The sequence below is a fragment of the Phaenicophaeus curvirostris genome, chromosome Z (genome assembly GCF_032191515.1).
Source record: "Phaenicophaeus curvirostris isolate KB17595 chromosome Z, BPBGC_Pcur_1.0, whole genome shotgun sequence".
NCBI classification, from domain to species: domain Eukaryota; kingdom Metazoa; phylum Chordata; class Aves; order Cuculiformes; family Cuculidae; genus Phaenicophaeus; species Phaenicophaeus curvirostris.
In genome coordinates this window covers 39,397,751-39,420,689 of record NC_091431.1, presented here as the reverse complement: position 1 = coordinate 39,420,689, position 22,939 = coordinate 39,397,751, and the positions used below count along the sequence as shown (strand labels likewise).

At 37.6% G+C, this 22,939-nt stretch overlaps 1 protein-coding gene across 2 annotated transcripts in view; it reads right to left on the bottom strand.

The window, feature by feature from the left end:
• PCSK5 (proprotein convertase subtilisin/kexin type 5) overlaps positions 1 to 22,939 on the bottom strand; it is a 245,073-nt gene that overhangs the window by 138,257 nt on the left and 83,877 nt on the right. For both annotated transcript variants that reach the window (XM_069881190.1, XM_069881191.1), the window contains exons 6-7: positions 11,679 to 11,767; positions 6,424 to 6,596 (exon numbers count right to left, since the gene is read on the bottom strand). In XM_069881190.1, coding sequence (XP_069737291.1) covers positions 6,424 to 6,596; positions 11,679 to 11,767 — 262 coding nt within the window. The remainder of the gene's footprint in view (positions 1 to 6,423; positions 6,597 to 11,678; positions 11,768 to 22,939) is intronic.

Below are 22,939 nucleotides of genomic sequence, written 5' to 3'. Positions count from 1 at the left end.
TCTCCAAATGACGTTGAAACTGATCTCAAAAACAACAGGCTTATTTGTATGAATAGAAATTAATTTGTCTGAATGCTGGAGCAGAGCGCCATGAATGTATCAGTGAGCCCAAGTCTCCCAGGTGCTTATAGCGTTGTGCTCATAGACTGTAAGATATAGTCATCTTAAAATCAAATGGTACTTGGGTTTTATTTATCTGAATCAAGAAAAGCCCTTTGTGCTCTCTCTTTTGTCCCAGATTCAGCTCAGTCTTACTACATGATTTGGCCGCAATCGTGTTTCACAATGCTAAGTCTGTTCTTGAACACAGGGTGAAATGCAACATTGCATACCTAACCTCTTCTTAAATATGTTATTCTGGGACATATTGCCTTTAATTTGATTTTTTTAGGAAAGTTCTGTATGATTACAATGAAGTTATTTTTCAGACTATTAGGTCTACAACTTCTAATACATTTGTACATAAAAGATACAAGCCTCTAGAATTTTCCACCCTTATGACTACACTATTTCTAAGAAAACAATCTTGCTAACTGGAAGCGTGACATAAAGGAAGCTTTTATATTTGCATAGAAATTGTTTGATAGCAAAGTATCCAAGGTTTCTCTTTCAACTTGAGTATGCAAATTTAATAGAATTAAACAAAATACCCTAAAGATGACAGAAAATCAGGGTGCTTGAGACAAGTTTAAATATTGGTTTCCTCTTCCTTTACCGTTGATCCTGGGCAGAATTTTTAAAGCATATTTAACTTGTGAGTTGGGTTGTCATTTCAAAAACTTAGTTACTACTCTCTTTAAATAGATTTTTCTATTTCAGTTCATGGCATGTGCTGTCTCTTTGGAACTGTACAGAAAAGCTGCAGTGTCATTTATCTTCATGATTTTCTGCAGGACTTGTAAGGAGTAATCATATTAGTTCAGCAGGCTCTGAAATAATAATAGTTCTAAAACACCCTGCATAAGCTGTTAATTGGAATAATACACCCTGAAGATAAACCAGGCATTTTTTTCTTGGTTCCCAATCTATCAGCAAACTGAAACCTGGGAATTGCATAGGGATGCTGCCTGATTGTGTAGCGATAAGGTCAGGAAGGTCAAGGTGCATCCAGGGCTGAACTTGGCAAGTGAAGTGGAGACTAACAAGAAGGGCTTCTAGAGGTACATCAGTCAGAAGAGGAAGGTTAAAGAGAATGTATCCCCATTGATGTTTGAAAACGGTGACCTCGTATCAACAGATGAGGAGAAGGCTGAGGTACTTAACGACTTTTTGCCTCAGTCTTCACTGACAACCACTCTCCACACCCCTCCTGGACCATGGGACAACAAGATAGGGACCACCGGGGTAAACCAGTGTAAAGGAGGATCAGGTTTGTGATCACCTGAGGAACCTGAACATATATAAGTCTACGGGACCTGATGAGATGCATCCCAGAATCCTAAGGGAACTGGCTGATGTGGTTGCCAAGCCAATCTCCACTCTCCGTCATATTTGAAAAATCATGGCAGCCAGGAGAAGTCCCTGGTGACTTGAAGAAGGGTAATGTTACACCCATTTTTAAAAAGGGTAGAAAAGTTGACCCTGGGAGCTACCAACCTGTCAGCCTCACCTCTGTGCCTGGGAAGATCATGGAACAGATCATCCTAGAAGCTGTGCTAAAGCACATGGAGAAGAGGGAGGTGATTAATGGCAGCCAGCATGGCTTCACCAAGGGCAAGTCCTGTATGACCAACCTAGTGGCTTTCTATGATGTCCACAGCAGTGGACACAGGAAAATCAAAGGATGTGATCTATCTGAACTTCTGTAAAACCTTTGACATGGTCACACGTCTCACAACATCCTTCTCCGTAAATTGGAGAGATATGGATTTGATGGGTAGAATGTTCGGTGGATAAAAAACTGGTTGGATGGTCATATTCAGAGAGTAGGGGTCAATGGCTCAATGTCCAGATGGAGACCAGTGACAAGTGGTGTCCCTCAGGGTTCCGTACTGGGACCAGTGCTGTTTAATATCTTCATCAATGATACTGACAGCGAGATCAAGTGCACCCTCAGCAAGTTTGCAGATGACACCAAGCTGAGTGGTGCAGTTGCCACATCAGAAGGATGGGATGTCATCCAGAGGGACCTGGACATGCTGGAGAAGTGGGTCTGTGTGAACCTTATGAGGTTCAACAAGGCCAAATGCAAGGTCCTACACCTGGGTTGGGGATTTCAGTACAGGATAGGGGATGATGTGATTGAGAGCAGCCCTGCAGAGGAGGACTTGGGGGTGCTGATCGATGAGAAGCTCAACATGAGCCAGCAAGTGTGCTCACAGCCCAGAAGACCAACCTTACCCTGGGCTGCATCAAAAGAAGCGTGGCCAGCAGATTGAGGGAGCGGATTCTGCCCCTCTATTCCTCTCTTGTGAGATCTCATCTGGAATATTGTGTCCAGTTCTGGACTCCTCAACGTAAGAAGGATATGGAAGTGTTGGAACAGGTCCAGAGGAGGGCTACAAAGATGATCAGAAGACTAGAGCACCTCTTGTACAATTACAGGCTAGGAGTGTTGGGCTTGTTCAGCCTGGAGAAAAGAAGGTTCCAAGGATATCTTATAACAGCCTTTCAGTACCTGCAGGGGGCCTACAAGATAGCTGGGGAGGGACTGTTCACAAAGGCTTGTAGTGATAGGACTAGGGGCAATGGGTATAAACTGGTCAGGGGCAGATGTAGACTAGACATTAGGAAGAATCTCTTCACTATGAGGGTGGTGAGGCACTTGAACAGGTTGCCCAGGGAAGCTGTGGCTGCCCCATCCCTGGAAGTGTTCAAGGCCAGGTTGGATGTGGCCTTGAGCAGCCTGATGAAGTGGGAGGTGCCCCTGCCCATGGCAGGGATGCTGGAACTAGATGACCTTTAAGGTCCCTTCCAAGCCAAACTATTCTACAATTCTATGAATAAGAAACCGCAACTCTTGCATCCATTTAATTTTTACTTCATGCATATAAAAAACCCTAATAATTAAGTTTAATTATAATCTAATCAGATATAGTTATAATTATAATCTAATCTAATTATATAGAAATTATAATCTAATCTAATTCAATACCATCTTTGATTTTCCCTATGAAAGAAGTTGAGCATAATTTCCTTTCCAGGTACTTATAAAATATCTTGGCATTTGCCTATGCTTTCCCATTTTAAAATAAATAATATTCAGTCATTTGTGCATATTCACTATAAATTAAGAATATCAGTCTTCAGTCTTTGTGTAGATCTGAAACAAGGTCTTGCCTAATTTCCCTGTGTGAATGTTACTTTAACTTACATCATAGATGTGATACTAGACGGAAAATTGTTGTTGTTCAGCTCAATATTTCTAGAAAAGTAAGGTCAAGATTTGCACACAATGCAATAAGCATTTTTGTCTGCCTGTTATTATTTCCACAATTACTGTGATTGCTTGGAGAACTCTACATTTGGCTGAATGTCTAGTTATTGCCTTGGACAATGATCTGGTTTTAGGAATATTTTGGCACAGAGATAATTTGTCTGTTTTCCTTGCATTTGACTTATGTTTTAAAATGACACATCTTATGATAACGTAAGGAAACACAGGAAAAGTACCTTTATGTGAACATGGAAAGACACAGTTTAGTGAAAAGCACAAGAACAGGTTAATCTTTAAGTAATTTTTCATCTGGAAACTAAGCCTATTAAGGAAAATGGTAATTGAGACATACATTTACAGTTTTTCTGTCTATGCTACATTTTAAAGAATAAAAACTAGAGATTGACCTTAAACATTTTGTATTTTTATTAAATACATTTCAGTATGCAATGATTTTATATAAGTTTCACAGAGAACTTCTATTTCCTTAGTAGAGCTTTCGTAGTCACAGCCATATATTTCCAAATATATGGCAATATTTAGATCTATTCAACTCAGCTTGGGCAACTTTGGACAGAACAAAAAATGTTGATAAAATTAAATAAAATCTAAATAGTAAAAATAATAATTTGACTGGCATAAAATATGACCTGTACTATTTCTCAAACAAATACATTTTTCTGCATTGTTGTCAGGAAAAAATCACCCCAGAATTTTAAAATTAAATGCTATACTTCCCCTATATACTGGTACTTACTAAAAATACAGAACAATGTACTGGTTAAATGAAATCTGGGTTTTGTAGGGTATCTTCTCATATTACAGCTCTAATAACAACAATGGAACAATAACACTTGTAGGCAAGATCCATGCTCTTGGCAAATTATTCCACATTCTTGATTTATCCTGAATTTATCCCCAGTTTGAGATTTCAATGAGGAAATTGCTAAGTTCTTCTGGCACAGGAATTTGGGCTGAACTTTTCACGATTGTGTTACCCACATGAAATATAACATTTAAATTGAAACATATATGTTTAAACATAAAACTTATTTAGTGCAACTTCCTCTGCATCCTGCAGTTCCATTACAGTCCTCTTCATCACTTTATTACTTTTCTTCTCTGTGGTCACTGTCAAACAGTAGTAAACTCCAGCTGGGTGACAGTTGGTTAGGAAGCAGTAATAAGATGCATTTGGCCTTCTACATGCTTGTTATATTGTTCTAAGTGTTCTAAGAATCTATCCGTGTCCTTAAATGTGTCTAACTACTATGCCTCTGGTACTTCTTGCAGAGTAAAGTAGGTGCTTGATTATTTTGTTATGCTAGGCATCACTTATTAAATAATGTACAACAAGTTAAAAAATAAATTTCAGCTCCATACTGAATGGTCATCGTATGACCAAGTGCAAGGAAGGCTGCAGTCCCTGGCTACATGGTTAGTAAAGCTTTCACAGAACTGAGTTTGAGAAGTGTCTTTAACATCATGTAGCACATACAGTCCCTGTCATTAATTTAGTATTTCAGTTATTGCTTTTCAAAACTTACCTGCTAGGACGCTAAGCATGTATTTTTATCCACATTTGGGGAAGGCAGGATAGCAAGAAATTTATGCAATTTTGTTGAGGAAAGCCAGGGATGAAGGTGTGATTAGATATGAATTAACACCTCCTAGGATTTCAATGCAATACAGTGTTTATGGTGATACTGGGTATTGATTTTATGATGTACTTATTTACAATTTACAGTCAAGTATACTGTAAATCACCTGAAATGCTGTACTGTGCACGCAGACTGTTAGCTTGACCTGGTGCTCCTGTAACTTGGTCTACTACCACTGCACGTGTTGTCCCTGTTTGCTGTTATGACTGCTTTTTATGTTATATCTTAAATTAATACAGTCTCTCAATGGCATACGCTCTCTCTTACACGTGGCACAGATCTTCCAGGCTGAATGTTAGCTATAGTTTGCTAAAATCAGTCTTGGCATACCTGATTAAAACACTTACTGAGTTCAATAATAGCTGTACTTTCCGATCTTGTTGCACAATGTTACTATGTTCCAGTAAATATGTTCCAGTTGCACTGTAGTCCAACAGTTTCAGTCAATTTAAACAAATAGTAATCCCTTCTTTTCTGATCCTAGAGCACTTATCACTGAACTAGCAAATCTCATGCTGCAATAAAAATAATGCTTACACCTTGAAGTGCAAAGCTTTAAAATCCTTTCCGCCAGTCCCGTATAGTGGAAAGAGGTGCAAGTGCTGGAAGATGAGGAATTCCCTGATCTATCAGGCAGAAGAGTACAATGAAGAACATTAAACTGGCCTCTGGCATCAAAAGTTCCTCTAACTATTCAATTCCTTCTGTGGCCTTATTTGTTTGACAGTAAATTATTAAAGAAAACTGAAAAGGTCTTAGATTTTTTCATGGAGGGGCATCTGGGTTTTAGTGTGTTGCATCAATGAAGATCACTACGCTATATAACAGGGAAAATGTAATAGCACAGACTTACAGAGAAATGTATGTATAAGTTATAGATAGTGTGTCAGTTCTCTGAGATCAGACATAAAAAGTAAATGTTACTTGAGCGTAGACTTTTTTTAGCCCTCAAATCCCTTTCAAAATCATCAGACTTCCATTAAGAAATCAAGAAAAACAGACCAACAAAAAAGGAAGGCAGAAGGAAAAACACCCAAGGCTTTTGCTTTAAAGTTTCATTACAATTCAGATTTTCTGCTTGGCACTGCTGTGCAACGTAGTATTTTTGGTCCTATTTTTTCTTGCAGAATCACATCATTATCTCAGAGCACTGAGGATGACATAATTCCAGTTGAAAATGAACAGAGCTGATACTTCAGGAAGGACCGATCATCAGGTAAATGTAGAACAAAAATGCATTTTTAGTTTTATGCAAAGGTGGTTTTCCTTCTTTCCTTCAGAATGCTTTACTTTTCCTACGTTTTGTGCTTGCTTGTGCTGGGTGCTTGTACCCTTACACTTGAATATCAGAGCAGATCTAGGTGATGCGCTTTGATGCCAACCTACCATTCTGATGCCGTTCTCAAAGGCCTGACGTGCTAGTGAAGCAGGTCCATCCACAGTCTTACCATCGTCATCAGGTCCCCAGCTGGCACTGTAGATGTGGATGTGCTGGGGGTTAAGGCTCAGCGACTTTGCTTCTACCATGTCTGTCACGTCTCCATCCAGCATCCGTACACCTTTGGAATGAAAGATACAATGAACCGGACCAATAAATTTGAAGTGCTTTCTTTTCATCTTTCTACCCTTGTAAGAAAATTGTTCTGTAGGATATAGAATTGAATGATCATACAGATCTTTACTGTTGTTTAAAAAACGAAAACAAAAACCCAAACCCTTGTTTGGGTATGTGTTTTTCCAAAGGGAAAATGTCACTAGATTAAAAAATACAAAAAGGAAGGGGTATTTTTTGTCTTTCTTCAAGGTTTAAAAAATATCTATAAGCCATTTATCTACTACGAAACCTTTGAACTTCAACAACAAACTTTCACGTTAAAGAAAACCTAGAAAAAGACTTGAACTTTGCAAAGTTTTTATGTCTCATTTGAAGATAATATATGATTATCTTCAAGTGAAAAACTTCTGTGTGTAAACTGATTACCATACACAGTAGCAAGGCAATTAAAGGAAGTTATTAAGGTACACACTCTATAAAATATTATTCAGCCTGAAACTACAATATTGTGAACATCTTCCTCTGTGTAGAAGAAGCATTTGTAAGGTATAATTAAAATTCTTGTATTAAAAGAATCTATTCATGTGGGTTTGCACAAGTCAATGTGCTAGCCCTTCTAAAGTGAATGGCATCATGATGTTTTAAGGATCACTAGACAGAATAAGGCAGGCTTGAATCTGGAAACTGAGAAAATCTTGAAGTTATTCTTTTGACTAACTGTAAGACTTTAACAGAAGTTAATTCTGACTGAGAAAACCTCCAAAGAGAGTTTTAACCTAAACAAGAAAAAGGACCTACATACAGCTAGTGTGACAGCTGATTAAAGGGTTGTTAAATATTAAATAATAATTAGCATGTAACTGTACCATAGTACAGAGTACTGATTACTTCCAGAATTAACAATTCTGACACTCATTCCCCTTTAAAAGGCCACTGCCATTTATAAGCCAAATTTGCATATTTTAATTACACACACATTTCATTTTGCTCATGAGCAGAAACTGAAGTAACTTGAGTGTTTACTGAGATCTTAACTCCCAATTAACAAAAGGCATAGGGGGTGCTTTGTTGATAGAGCGCCTTTTTTTCCCTTATTCTAATTGACTCAAAAATTAAGTGTGATCATATTTCTAAGTTCACACAAAAGCTGCATATGTTTTGTGAGATAATAAACTTTTATAAACAGTGATCTCACTATGAACTTTACTTTATAAAAAAAGTCATTAAACCAACTCTGGGATTCTCAGGTTTTATTTTTCTTCCTCAGCATAATCTCAGAAAATTAATGATGGGTGGAAGTAGTTCTCAATTTCTTCCAAGCACACTAAAACATATTTTGTTCTAAATAAAGACAATAAAAGGCACACTGTTTTTGAAAGAAGGGAAATAAAGCTTCTCTTCACATCTCCATTACTACATTGCAAGACTAAATAATATTATATGTAATCAGTGAACAATAACTCCAAACTCTGCCACTGGCACCTTAAGTAATTCACATCAGGTCTTGTTTGCTAATCATGAAGTGGTAAAACCTAAAGCAACATGGACAAGGCCATGACTCAGGTGTTGCTCCCTCTAGCCAAAAAGTGACAGACATGCTCTAACGTGTCTGAACATGTTCTTTGAACAACAGATGTCTCATTAGCTATTTAAAACAAAACCAATTCCCTTCTCTCGCTCTCTCTCTCTCTTTCCTTTCTCTTTCCTTCCTTATGTTTGTTCTGTCATTTGTTGTTTCATTTTCTTTCTTTCTTTCTTTCTTTCTTTCTTTCTTTCTTTCTTTCTTTCTTTCTTTCTTTCTTTCTTTCTTTCTTTCTTTCTTTCTTTCTTTCTTTCTTTCTTTCTTTCTTTCTTTCCTTCTTTCCTTCTTTCCTTCTTTCCTTCTTTCCTTCCTTCTTTCTTTCCTTCTTTCTTTCCTTCTTTCTTTCCTTCTTTCCTTCTCCCAATGTCTGCAATACTTAACCCTGCCAATCAGAAAATCTCCAAACCACATTTGGCATGTGGTGACAGTGCAACAAAAGCTGTCCAGAAGGCAACTAACAGACTGTATTTACAGACTTTTCAACCTAAGACTTTAGAGCTCTGAAAACTTTTTCCTATATTTGCAGTAATTGCCAAAATGTAAGTGGTATCTTAGTCAGAACAAACTTTGAATTAATCACAGGAAACATGCAAAACTGAGCTGAAAGCAAGTTTTCTTTAAAAATGTTTGGTTTTAATCAGCATCTGACTTAAACTTAAAGAAACAGCTGAACTAACTCCTCGTCAGTGAGAATTACATTGTGATGGAAAGTCGTTAACAAGGTATCCAGAGTAATGCTCACTTTCTTTACATGTGTTTGCATCCCTTGTTCCATTTCATACATTAAGAACTTCTCCCCACAAAGATGAATAAGAAAATAAAATAAGACCCTTAGAAAGTCTGAACCTTCTCTCATAACAGGTGAGTAGGATTGTAATAAGTAAGAGAGTAAGGATGCAGATAAGAAAATTTGAGTAGAAGTTTCAGTCTGGACCGGGCCATTGCTTGTACAATTTGTGCAACTTAGGAAAATATATGCAATTGCAAGCATACTGCATATATTTTCCTAAGTTGCACAAATTGTAAAAGAATGGAAGGTCCAGACTGAAATTTTACTCAAATTTTCTTATCTGCATCCTTACTTTTACTTATTACATCCCTACTCACCCTGTTATGAGAGAAGGTTCAGACTTTCTAAGGGTCTTATTTTTTACTTCTTTGTGGGGAGAAGTTCTTAAATGTATGGAAATGGAACAAGGGATGCAAACACATGTAAAAGAAAAGTGAGCATTACTATTGGATACCTTGTTAACGACTTTCCATCACAAAGTTAATTAATGAGATTTGTTCAGCTGTCAGTATTTGAAGGCATATCGATACAAAGGATTTCTTTTCCCCTTTGCTTTATCTCCTTATTATACCTTACATTTCCAGAGAGACTTTTTGGTTTGAAATGGAGAATACTTAAGTTGGTGGAGCAAGTTCAACATCACTGTTTGCAGATGCTTCTCTGTGTAATGAGAACGTGATTGCTTTACCTCTACTGTAGTTTATTCTCCGAGCAGGCCTAAGGAGGGACTTAAAATCCCCGGGAAACAAGCAAGTTGAACACTAGTTCAGCATAATATGATTCAACATGTTTACACTACATCTGGCCTGTGAAGAAGGAACACAACTACTGCATAGTTATATGTGTAGATTTCTGAGGGAAGGAAGGGAGGTGGCATGCCGGATAGAGGTCAGCAGCAGCGAAACCCTTAAATACATACATTTAGTGTAATAGGAAGCTTAACCTTCTTTCCTGATACTCTAGAATTCCCTCTTGCCTGTAACTTTATGCAGATTATCTGCTGAGCCTCCTGAAGTCTTATTTTCAACTGTCAATACTTTTAAAAAGTGGTACATTACCTCAAGTGAGGTTCACACATCATCAACTTCTTTTTTTCCAGCTTTTTTTAAAGAACAGTGTTAGTGATTGCTCCACAGAATCATAGTGACAAATGGAGTGGATAACATTTTTATTTCACTTAGACCAGTGAAATTTTTTGAAAGATGTTGTATTCTTCGTACAAAGCAAATGAATGAATGAATTAATTATGAAAAGGCACACATAGCCAGTCTTTACTGCTAATGTTAACTGCATTCACACATGTTTAGTAAAGCTAATGTCGCTGGAGGGTTTCTAAAACATTACTGCACATTCCTAATGTTTAATAAATAATAACTAATTAAGAAGCCACTGTTACTAAAGGAGAACTTTTCGAGGACATGCCTAAGCTATTGTGTGTGAGTATCCAACTCATAAATCAAACTCCAGAGACCATCTTTTTTTTCTGTATCAGTGCACTAACTCTCCTCTGACTCTGGTTTGACAACGAAATAAATCTGTTTTCATAGCTGCTGGTACATGACCAAAGACAACGTCCACATAAGACAATATGTTCTTCTGTCATAAACATAGTCTTTTGGCCAATTCAGATTTTCTAAACCATTCTGATAGGGTAACTTTGTGCAGGCAGGCCTTTCACCTGAAGGAAAATTGTTTTTCTCATCACTCTGACCTTATGATGGATCAGGTATTGTCTATCCTCTTGAAGCCAGCATAAAAACAGAAAGCTGACATCAGGACGATGTTGTGTGCTTTGGCCAATTTCAAATGCAGCTGTGCTCACATTTTATTTGGATCACACTTGTACTGATCTAGTAGAGAACAGACACAACACTATTAATTGTTGAAACATGGCCTTAACTCTGCCTGATCATGTGTTTAACTGTCTTCTGGTGTATACATAGGTAAACATATTTCTGTTTTCACAGATGGGCTTTATTTTGGGACAGAATATCAACAATTAATGATTTTGAGCTAAGGTCTGTCTACTGAAAGCTAATACACCAATCCCATGATTTCAATGAAAGTAAAAGGGTAAAATTTCCCTTGAAGCATTAAGATATGCACAGGCAGGCTACATCCTAGAAAACACATAGATTACATCTTGGTAGTCATCTCCACAAATTAGGCCAAAGGTCTCAATTCAACACCCATTTACTAAGAATTCATAGGAACCACTTGGAACCTCTTGGCTGAATGAGCAAGAGTTCAATAAAAACTCATATTTCAGGCAATAATCAGATCACACAGAGCAATCAAACCATAACCAAACAACACAAAATGTTTTGTGTTTTGACAGTGATTTGTTTGGGATCAATCAGCAAGGCAATATTCCTCATGTGTATATTTACTTCTGGGTTGTCAATGTTCATAACTTAGAACTCTGAATCTGTGGGAAAACCCAAATGTCCTAATTCTGGGTTCTGTTTTCATCAGAGGTCTTATATTCTATTTTTCTGTGTGTACTGAGAGGTAGTGCTCTACAGGGCACTGGGGAATTGTTACTGCAGACAAACTCCTTCAGTACTGATTTTTAGACTACTATACAACTGAGATTTTATCACAGCTAGATTTGTTTTTCATATAAATCTTCTCTTGTTGAGAAGTCTGAATGTACTATTTAGCACAAATGGCTCCTTGGTTACTTTTTTTTTGTAGTAAATTGATTCACATACCTCCAATCTTGGCATTAAAGGCGATTCCTACTGTGCAATGTGAGTTGTTTGCCGTGGCTGCCACTTCTCCAGCACAACGGGTTCCATGCCTGCAGTCAGACAAACATTTTTCCAAGTAAGCACAGACTGTTGGGATGAAAGGCTTTGACTTTGCTCATCCTCAGGTGCTAGAAACAGCTATCCACAGTGTCTTGCACTGCTTAATCCCTTGCATTAATTTGTACCTACGTTACAATATTCCAACATTTTAACATCATTATTCCAATTGTAATTAACTCTTTCTAGTAGGCTTTCTAGCTACTGGAAACATGTGCAGTTTGATACAAAGACATACAATGAGTATACACAATCAATTGCAAAAGAAAGAAGTCTTCAATACCAGTTCTTAATTTTTAACCAAATCTTACATTACAGACAGAATTTTTGTCCTGCATTCTCCAGTGACCACTCATTGCTTGTATGTAGATCTCCATACATTCTCCAGCAGGCACAGCTTTTAACACACTTTTCCATGAGGAACATGAGATTGCACTAACGCCCACACTGCTTTTTAGGGGCAAGTCTAAGACTGGTTATATTCCAGGTACGTTCAAAGCTTCTGTATAGGCGTGTTCCAGTCAAGCCTTGTCCCAACTTTGCACGCCTGTTTTTCTGCCTTTCCAGGAGCAGTAAAACAGCAGACATACCCTCTACGTGAGAGGTATATCCTGTGCCTGGAAGCAGAGCTGGGCTGCAAGGTAATAATCTTAAGAAACTGCTGAAGGAAAATACAAAACCTCCAGTGGCTGTTCAGTCCCTTCCTTACTGTGCAAAGTCACGGTGAGATGCCTTGGATATCCTCGATCCATGCTCTCTACAAGGTAACAGTGGTCATCCATATGGACACCAATGCAGGAAAACTGTCCCAGTTTTACTTGGGTTTGCCTGTGATGTAGCTTTCACAGTGTGTTTTCTACCAATAAGTTTTGCCCTTGTCCTTGCGCAGCTAAATGAAATGTGACACTAGCACCAAAGGCAGGTGGGGAATTTTAGAGAGCTACTGTGGAGAGGTGATACTGAGTTTCAGACCAGACATTAAAAGAGATGGGCAGCTGATGAGGCAGTGATGGAAAGATAATGTAAGGCTCAGGTAGCCAAAAAGAAAGAAGTTTAAAGAGTCAAGGCAAGAAATGGATAACAACATGATAAGCACTTCAGAGGAGTCTAAATGAGGTCAATTGTATACACAGGTACTCTTCTGCTGGTGGTGTTTAACAGACTGCTTACAAAGACATCTGGAGAACATAAGTGATTTTGAATTGACACTGATACTCATATTACAGACAAGAATCACAGTTGCTTTATCTTGGTACAGCTTTTTTTTTTTTTTTTTTGTGTAGAGTCACTCATTCTTAGTGCAACTTTTTTCCATTTAACCATTTGAGAAACTTAGATAAGAAACACTAAGAGAAGTTGTATGGAATGGATTCATGTAAAACCAGAACAACAACAAATAGGACTATAAAAAAAGAAACTAAAGAAAAATAGCTATATAAGTGATCAATGCTGACCTGTTAGAATTTCAAAGGAGATAATTCAGTTTACCAGGTAAGTAACATATATCTAATCTATGAGAACAGTGTAATTCAAAGTAACAAGTCAGATGCTGATAAATTCTAAAGCTGGATCAAGTTTTCACAATGATATGTACATCTCAACTCATTTCCTATTTATCTGTTTGCCATTTATTATGTGGTTGCAAATTTAATCACCGAAATTTTTAAGACTGAATTTGAAGTTTAGTTTTCATATGGAGCCTGATTTTCAAGACAAATTTTGTTCATTTGAAGAAAGCCTATCTACCTCTAAATCAATGTCTTATCCTATTACAGAATTACTTTGAAAAACCTGAAGTAAATACTTGAGAAATCACAGATCGAAACAAGCTCTAAAAAGATCCTCCTTGATTCTCAAGTATTTTCAAAAATTATTCTAGCTCTGTGCTTGCTTGAAGCTGAGTCTTTTAACAATCACAGAATCATGGAATGGTTTAGGTTGGAAGGGACCTTAAATATCATTTATTTCCAACATCCCTGCCATGGGCAGGGGCACCTCCCACTTCATCAGGCTGCCTAAGGCCCCACCCAGCCTGGTTTTGTACACTCCCAGGGATGGGGCATCCACAACTTCCCTGGGGAACCTGTCCCAGTGCCTTAACAACCTCACAGCAAAGAACTTCTTCCTAATGTCTAGTCTAAATCTTTCCCACTCCAATGTAAAGCCATTCCCTCATACTAGCACTACATGCCCGTGTAAAAAAGTCCCTCCCCAGCTATCTTGTAGGCCCCCTGCAGGTACTGAAAGGCTGCTATAAGATCTCCTCGGAGCCCTGTTTTCTCCACGGTGAAAAAGCCCAACTCTTTCAGCCTGTACTCAGATGATAGGTGGTCCAATTCTCTGATCATCTTCATAGACCTTCTCTGGACCCATTACAATAGTTCTATATCCTTCTTACGTTGAGGAGTCCAGAACTGGACACAATATTCCAGATGAGATCTCACAAGAGAGGAATAGAGGGGCAGAATCCGCTCCCTCAATCTGCTGGCCACGCTTCTTTTGATGCAGCCCAGGGTAAGGTTGGTCTTCTGGGCTGTGAGCACACTTGCTGGCTCATGTTGAGCTTCTCATCGATCAGCACCCCCAAGTCCTCCTCTGCAGGGCTGCTCTCAATCACATCATCCCCTATCCTGTACTGAAATCCCCAACCCAGGTGTAGGACCTTGCATTTGGCCTTGTTGAACCTCATAAGGTTCACACAGACCCACTTCTCCAGCATGTCCAGGTCCCTCTGGATGACATCCCATCCTTCTGATGTGGCAACTGCACCACTCAGCTTGGTGTCATCTGCAAACTTGCTGAGGGTGCACTTGATCTCGCTGTCAGTATCATTGATGAAGATATTAAACAGCACTGGTCCCAGTACGGAACCCTGAGGGACACCACTTGTCACTGGTCTCCATCTGGACATTGAGCCGTTGACCCCTACTCTCTGAATATGACCATCCAACCAGTTTTTTTATCCACCGAACTTTCCACCCATCAAATCCATATCTCTCCAATTTACGGAGAAGGATGTTGTGAGGGACCATGTCAAAGGTTTTACAGAAGTTCAGATAGATCACGTCCTTTGATTTTCCTGTGTCCACTGCTGTGGACATCATAGAAAGCCACTAGGTTGGTCATACAGGACTTGCCCTTGGTGAAGCCATGCTGGTTGCCATTGACCACCTCCCTCTCCTCCACGTACTTTAGCATGGCTTCTAGGAGGCTGACAGCTCAGTAGCTCCCAGGGTCACCCTTTCTACTCTTTTTAAAAATGCGCACAAAATTGCCCTTCATCTCATCACCAGGGACTTCTCCTGGCTGCCATGATTTTTCAAATATGACGGAGAGTGGAGATTGGCTTGGCAACCACATCAGCCAGTTCCCTTAGGATTCTGGGATGCATCTCATCAGGTCGCGTAGACTTATATATGTTCAGGTTCCTCAGGTGTCCACAAACCTGATCCTCCTCTACAGTGGGAGGGGGTTTACCCCTGTGGTCCCCATCTTGTTGTCCCGTGACCCAGGAGAGGTGAGAAGAGCAAGTGTCAGTGAAGACTTAGGCAAAAAAGTTGTCCTAATATTTTAATATTAATATTTAAAGGAAAATCCCTGTCTTAGTAACTACTTACAAGTCATGATTCCCAAAGTTCCTTTCCTGCCATGATGATTTTTTTTAGATGCCACATATAAGTTTAGAGGCATTACCACTCACACATCCAAACATGGATGACAATACTATAGAAAAGAAGGTGCAAGTTACCTGCACACTACCTCAGTGCATTTAATTTATTAATAAATCACGCCTGCCTGTGAAATGCACATGGCTGACCTGCAGTTTCCCAGAGGCAGACTGCATTGGCAAGAAGGTTCTCCAGGGCTTCGAATTTGGGAAGCATTGATGAGAGGAAGGTTTTTCACTGGAAAAAGGGTACAGCTAGAAACCACACCTGGAGAAGGGAGGCTGCATGAAGAATGATGAAAGAAACACCTAAAGTTTCTCCATGCTTCCCAGCAGAGTATATGGACATCTGTTATTTCCTTAGCTATATCCACTGTGCACCATCAAAAATGTTAGACTTGCACCAGGCCACCAAACTTACCCTGAGCACCCCATGGCCACATAATGTTTGTAGAGCAGAAACAAAAGGGACATGTGGAGGGCTTGGGGGGGCTGTCATAGTGTGACTGCACGTCCTAACAGCAACCCACAGTAACACAGGATTAATAGCAACATGAAACTGTGTCCTAAATTTCAGCAGAAATGGAACTAGCTGCAGTGGTAGATGTAACTTTAGTAAGACGTAGCTGAGGATTTGAAAGGCTGGTATTGAAGTATCATGCGGCATATTTATTGAATTAAAGCACAGTAAGAAATTTTGTGTAAATTTCTCATAGAATAAAGCATATCCCAGAGTGAACTAGATCTTCAGACAGTTTTAAAACATGTGAGTTAAATTAACTTCTCAGTTAGACCTCAAGTATTGGAAAATCCTTTTTATCATATGTTAAGTGCAGTAATGGTACAAATTTATCTTGTAACCAGATTTTTATGGTGGGACTTTGCTTCTCTGCTGGGATTATTGCTAATTGCATTCTACATCTATAATGGAAATGACAAAATTAAAAGTTGTTTTATTCATTTCAAGGTCATACATATCAAATTACACTTCTTACAATAATTTTCCCATTATGTGAATTAATCATACATGCAACTCAAGTTGTTTTAATATGTTATCTTCTATGGGACCTTTAAATAATATTTCAACTATGGAGCAAAAAGGAAAACTTTCTAAAAAAAAGGGTATATGAAAAATTATGTTCTTTCCACACTGCCTTTAATTTTCTCTGTCCTAGATTTTTGCTTGGAGTCTACAATTTGGAACAGATTCTGAATTCTGCAGTTAAAATTAGAAAAAAAATTCTGACTAATTATTACAATAATTTCTGAACTACTTGATAAACAAATATGATGAAACCGATTCTTGAAATTGATTAAAAGCTTTAAAGTTATGAAAACTTCTACTGAGCGTGAAATCCTGAAAACATCAAACTACAGTTTATGGAGGCAGCATAATGAGTAACAAGAGGTGAAACAAGAGTCACTTCTAAGTTAGCAATTTTTTTTAAATATATATCAAAACACAACAATCTCCCGCATGTGTGGGATGCCTGCATAATATACAACTTTTTCAAAAAGTTGATGCAGTCCTAGAACAAAGCATGACTGCCCTCCTACAAAGGCCTATCTTGATAATCTTTAAGGGTCAATGCTTCATTTCACAAGATCCTTTGCCAGCTTATGTTGAAGGGAAATAAGTTCCTAGGCTATTAAATGGCACTTAAAAGAGACACTCAGCTAAAAGGTTTTGTACTTGTCCTTTGTATTAAAGTCAGTGTGATGTAGTATCACAGAAAAGAACATGAAAGAAAGCTTGGTTATGAGACATTCTGCCCATCTACAAACACCTCCTACCTGGAGTCTAAGAAAGGAAAGGAATGGAAAGAAAAAAAAGCTTTTTTGTAGTTGTTTGTTTGTCTCCTAAGGAGAGACATAAAAAAATCACTGTTCACAGACCAATTTAGGCTCAAAAAGCCACCAGGTAAGAGAATAAAAATGTCACAGTCATTATCTCCCAAAATGTTATACTTACACATTTATAAAGTTGGCCAGCAATTTCCACCATAAAACCATCTTTTATGATTCTACCTAGCTTTAATTGCTTTATCTATTTTTTCCATTCCAGGCAAATAATTAAACTTTTTCAGAAACATATTTATTTTTATTTTTGTATATCAGAGAGATAGAATGAAAAGAACAAAGGAAATATACAGACAATTGAGGTCAATTTTCTTCTCTTTTTATAAGGAGGAAATTTGCCAGTCTGCCATTAACAACAAGTCAGTAAGGCATCAAAGTTCAGCTCAGGAAGACCTTAGCAAAGACAATGTTTTTGCCTTCTGATGCCCTATTATATGGAGAATTTGAAACAAACTGCAGAGGAAATACACTTCTATGAAAAGATGTATGTTACTTTTTCCTGCTGCATGCATGAACAGTGCTTGAGAACCTGGATGTTAAAAAGTGCAGTCTTTTGAGACTCTGAAAGGATAAGATAAGGGAAATTTAAGAGCTACACACTAATCTGGTACACAAAGTAATTTTTTTCAGTAACACTTTTTTATCTAAGACAGAAAAGGCTCAGTATTTCAGGCAATAATGAAAAGTGAAAAGGCGCACGTTCTAACTCCCCATCCCACTGACTCAATATAAACATAAGAAATGTATCTTTCAATAATCACTCCTAGTTTGCCTTTCAGAAGAGGAACAAGGTATAAGGCACCAGGAACATCTTTTATCTTAAAGTTAAATAACCTTGCCTCTGAATATTTGGAGTAAGGAAATACTCAGTGTTAGTGAAGACGCTGCTGGTAACTTGAAAAGCCCCTGCCATGTAAATTGGCCCTGCATTTCAGAGCCTCCATCTCCAACAGCTCTTCTTTGAATTCCACAAACAGCCTGACCGTGCTTTTCTTTGCTGTATTTTATTCTTCTGGAGCTCATCAAGTATTTCAGAACACAAAAAGCTCAGAGAACATGAGGATTTAAAGCCCTCCAGCTTTTCATGACACTAACATTATAGTCCAACCTACTTCAGCCTGTCACCAATGAGTCTTTTCAGAATGGGAACTTAAGGAGAAAAGACCTTCTGAGTATTTCAATGCAAGCCCTTCTCTGGGCATACCAGTAATTTACTGAGGTTTTCCAAGAGATACTCAGCACATGAATTAGTTTGTAAACATATGAAGAAAACAACAGGGGGCACAGGGGTGGGGATTGTCAGAGTTTTTTTAATACAGAGAAATGTCTACAGAAAAGAAGAAAGCTTCACATCCTTTGTCAATTCTATGCTGTGTATTTTGTAAGAATGGCTATTAAATAATGGTAGAAAAGTTAGAATAGATGGTCTGAAAGTTTACACAAGATCATACACATTTTAACAGGCTGTGCTTGAACAGCCTATACTTGATAAGTGTTAACTTCTTTTCTCTGCATAATTATGTAATAAACATATTCCCTCTGCATAAAAACAATGCACTAAGAAAAAATATCACTTAATCTTTATTAAAAATTAGAATAGAATCCCAGGGATGAAATCTGTAACATGGACTAAACTATGTAGTCAGTGGATGTTGAAAATTACAGGACTAGAGGGACTTTACATAATAAAATAATTTTCAAAGAAAGGAAGAATGGATGATTAGGTAGCCATTCTTATCTGTAGGAAAACATCTGACTTGGCACTTATTTTGTGTAAAACTCCGCTTTAGTTATATTTTCAAATGTTTTCAAAATCTCTCTTGTGCTGGAATATATTTGTAAACAGGAAAATGCAATATCTGAGTAACCATAATGTAATTGCTGGAAAAAAACATATATTTAAACAGCAATCACTAGAAATGCATTTTAAAAGAAATGCATTTCACTGCATCCCAAAGTAATACCTTAGGTAATGCAGAAGAAATATTTTTTTAGACATCTTCATATATATAAATGGGCTCTAATAATATGGAGGATGAAAAATAATTTTTAAACTGGCCCTGGGTTGTTCTAGGAACATATGAAAAAGGAGGTACAAAGGAACTGTCGGAAGTTAAAAGCACGGGCAAGGTAAACCTCAGCCTTCAGCCTTTAAAAAACAATCTACTATAGCTAAAAAATAGTAAGGCTATCTCCCACAGGAGAGATATTTGGATATTAATGGTGGAGAAAGAGATGACAGTAAATGTGAAAAAAGAGTTAGATGAATCTTCAATTTGAGATATCAGGAAAAATGCCAAAGACTTAGGTCTCATATCACAGGCAGAACCCTGAGCATCAAACACAGAGTTGTAATGTGCCTACAGCACAGTACTGGAATCTGTCTTGAACCAAGGTCCCCAAGACTAATGACTTTCTGCATGATTATGAGAATATACTTAAAAAAGACTTGAAAATGAATAGTCTGTTTCTAAATAAAATCAAAGGTGACAACATTAAAACAAACACATGGAACACTTCACATTTTAGACATGCACATCTTAAAATTAACAGCATGGGTTACAGCAATGCTGCTTTGGCACTCCCTAAATTTGTTAGCTGCTAGCAGTAAGCAGCTAATTTGTCCTAAGTGTGAAGTCCTGATACAAGCCCAGCAAAGGACTGTGCTCCTACAGTACTAATTATCATTTTACAGTTTTGTTTCCATGTGCTAATGAATCTGAATGTGTACAACATCTGACACAAAAATGAGACTGTGACTACCTGTAGAGTAATCTTCTTAAGGCAGGTAATCCAGCTCTTGCTCTCATTCATTAAAGCAAATCAGAAGAAAATCCAGCACAGCTTAGCTTCTGTACACTGGAATTAAACCTATTCAGCAGCAACATTAAGTCCAATATTACCTTGGAGCACTCTACCTAGACAATACACAGTCAAAAGAACTATTACATTTGCTTTTGAAACTGAAGAATATGAGGCTGCTTAGCCTTCAAGGCTACCCTCCCAAAATAGCAAAAAAGATCTTTTCTTAACCTATTTCGAGCTGGCTAAGAGGCTGTAGAATGGATGGAATGTAATACAACAAGAAGGGTGTGCTGCAAGCCGCTCTGGTGATCTGTCTATGCACATGAGGGTGGATGATCCTTTTTTGTGTGCACTGTGAAGAATAGAGAAGCATACACACTTGGGAAGAACTTAATACTTGTATATACTTTTTTCATTTTAATCTGTGAGACTAGACAGTTTCATCAGTTCATTTGTGACAAACAGAAAACCAGAAACGAAAGTCCAATTTCAATTCATTTTTTTTAATGTGGTTAAAAAAATGCTTCAAAGGAACTATTACATTATACTACTTAATGAAGGAAGAAGATGGACAAAATCAGGTGTGCATTTTTACACAAGAAAATTCCTGTAACCACTCTATAAAAATTATTAATTCAGCTAATTTTTTACACTTGGAATTACTGGTTCAACATAATAACTAAATTGTCTCTTCCCAGTTTACAGCACATATCCCAAACATGGAGGCTGCAGAGGAAATAATGTCCCTGAAAGTTCATATTCCTAAATTGCAGTCAATGCACTATCCTTAAAGTCTTAATAGTGCTACATTCAAGTTTAAACCTGCAAAATGTTGCTGCCCCACATAAAGAAATTCCGTCTGGATACTTATAGGTCCCAGCTGACTAGAAAATAACCTCAGCAGGTACATCAGAGGCACCTTCTCCTTCTCTCTCTTGTCACGCCCATGCAGGAGATCTTTAGATCCTTACAAAAAGAAATCAGTTGTAATGCTCAGTTGTAATGCAAAGGACATCTTCTGATTTTCATACTCAATGTACTACACAGATTTCTAATTAAGAATATAAAACCCCCAAAGCAAACAAACATCTAAGCCTGAAAACACACATCTTCATAAAAGAGACTAAAGAAATATGTAAGTTAACAGGAAACCTCACAAAATCACTAGATATGTTTCTAGATGTCATCAGCAGATGTGCTGTTTCATCAACAACTATTTTACTTGCAAATCCACTGATTTAACTGGATAGATGTAAAGGAAATTTTATCTAAACAAACAAGCAGAAATCTTCACAGACAACCTCTTGTGCCATTTTAACAATGTTTTATACCACTTTGATATATCCTTGTTAATTACAAGATAAAAGTATTTTAATCTGACATAAGCGTGAGATCACATAAAAACCCTGAGACTCTGCCTGTAACTGTATTCAACAAATTTAAAAAAGCAGCTATAATCACCTTCAAAATGGTTCCCTTCTGAGCTGACATACATCTGCATACGATGCTGCCAATGTTCAAAGCAATCCCACAGATCATTTGCTGAAAGGCTGTTGAGGATTTCTGTCATTTTGGCTTTCACTTCTTCTACCGAAAAAAAAATGGATTCCTTTGAGTACTGACTTGATCTTTGGGAGTTCTTCACTGTAATCCTTAGTCAATAACCGAAAAGTTTCCATCGTGGATTTCTTCAGTTTCACAAGAAACATGATGTTAACGTACTATTCACTCTTGCACACTATATTTTCTGACTGAGGGTAAGAAAATGTCTTTGCCTCCCCCCTCCTACTCTTGGTTCCTGAACTATAGGGTTACTTTGGGGTTTTTTTTAGTAGGACCTCATATATTTAAGATGATCCTTGGAAAATGCATCTTTACACTAACTCTTCTCATGTATGCATATGGATAATGAAAATATTTTAAGGTTTTGTTAATGTTTTTGGAGTTCAAAATTAATAATAATTTGGGAACAAGGCCTCAGATTGTAAAGAAAGTTAGCGTCACTCCCAATACTACTTTACACAAATCAGAAACTCTTGGTAAGCTTTATGGATGCTTCCTATTAACCCACCTCAACTTAACTTAACTTAGCTTACCTTAGCTTAACTTAACATAACTTAAGCTGTACATTTTTTCACTAAGGAACTGTTAGCAGTGTTTCTGAATACATGGCTATGAAAAGTTCATGATATATTATAATTTTCACTGTTTTAAAAAGCTTTTATGTAAGAACTGGAATACCGACAAAATAAGTATTTTTGGCAAGGCCGTGGATTTGCTATTCCTAGGAAAATCCACCCATAATTATCTAAGATAGAGCCTTAGAAAACATAGACTTGGACTCTGTAAGTAAAGCTTGCTAGAAATTTTCTGTTGAAACTTGCTAATGTACCATCTGCAATGAACGTGCTTGTACTTGAGAAAGCTCACAGTGTACTGGGCGCACCGTGTCATCTATACAGTAGGCATAAGCTTGGGATTAGATGGATACAGGTGAAGTAGTCTGTCATCTGTTTTGTGAAGAAAGGGAAAAATGTGATTAACTAAAACCTGCAAATTTGCTTCTACACCACCTTTTACTAAAAATCTATAATCTTAAAAAGAAAATATAACTATCCTTATTCTACTAAAGAGGTAAAGAGGTACAAAGAGGTTAAATTGCAAGTCTGAGACTAGAAGGAACATCTCTACTAGAAAAGTCACAGCTTAATAATGGTAAATTTCAGAATAGATATGCAAATTCTACACTATTTATTTATTTTTTTTTGCTCTGTAAACAAATCATCATATTGCATCTGTAAACAAAGCCAAGAATAAAATTTCACAGTGCAAT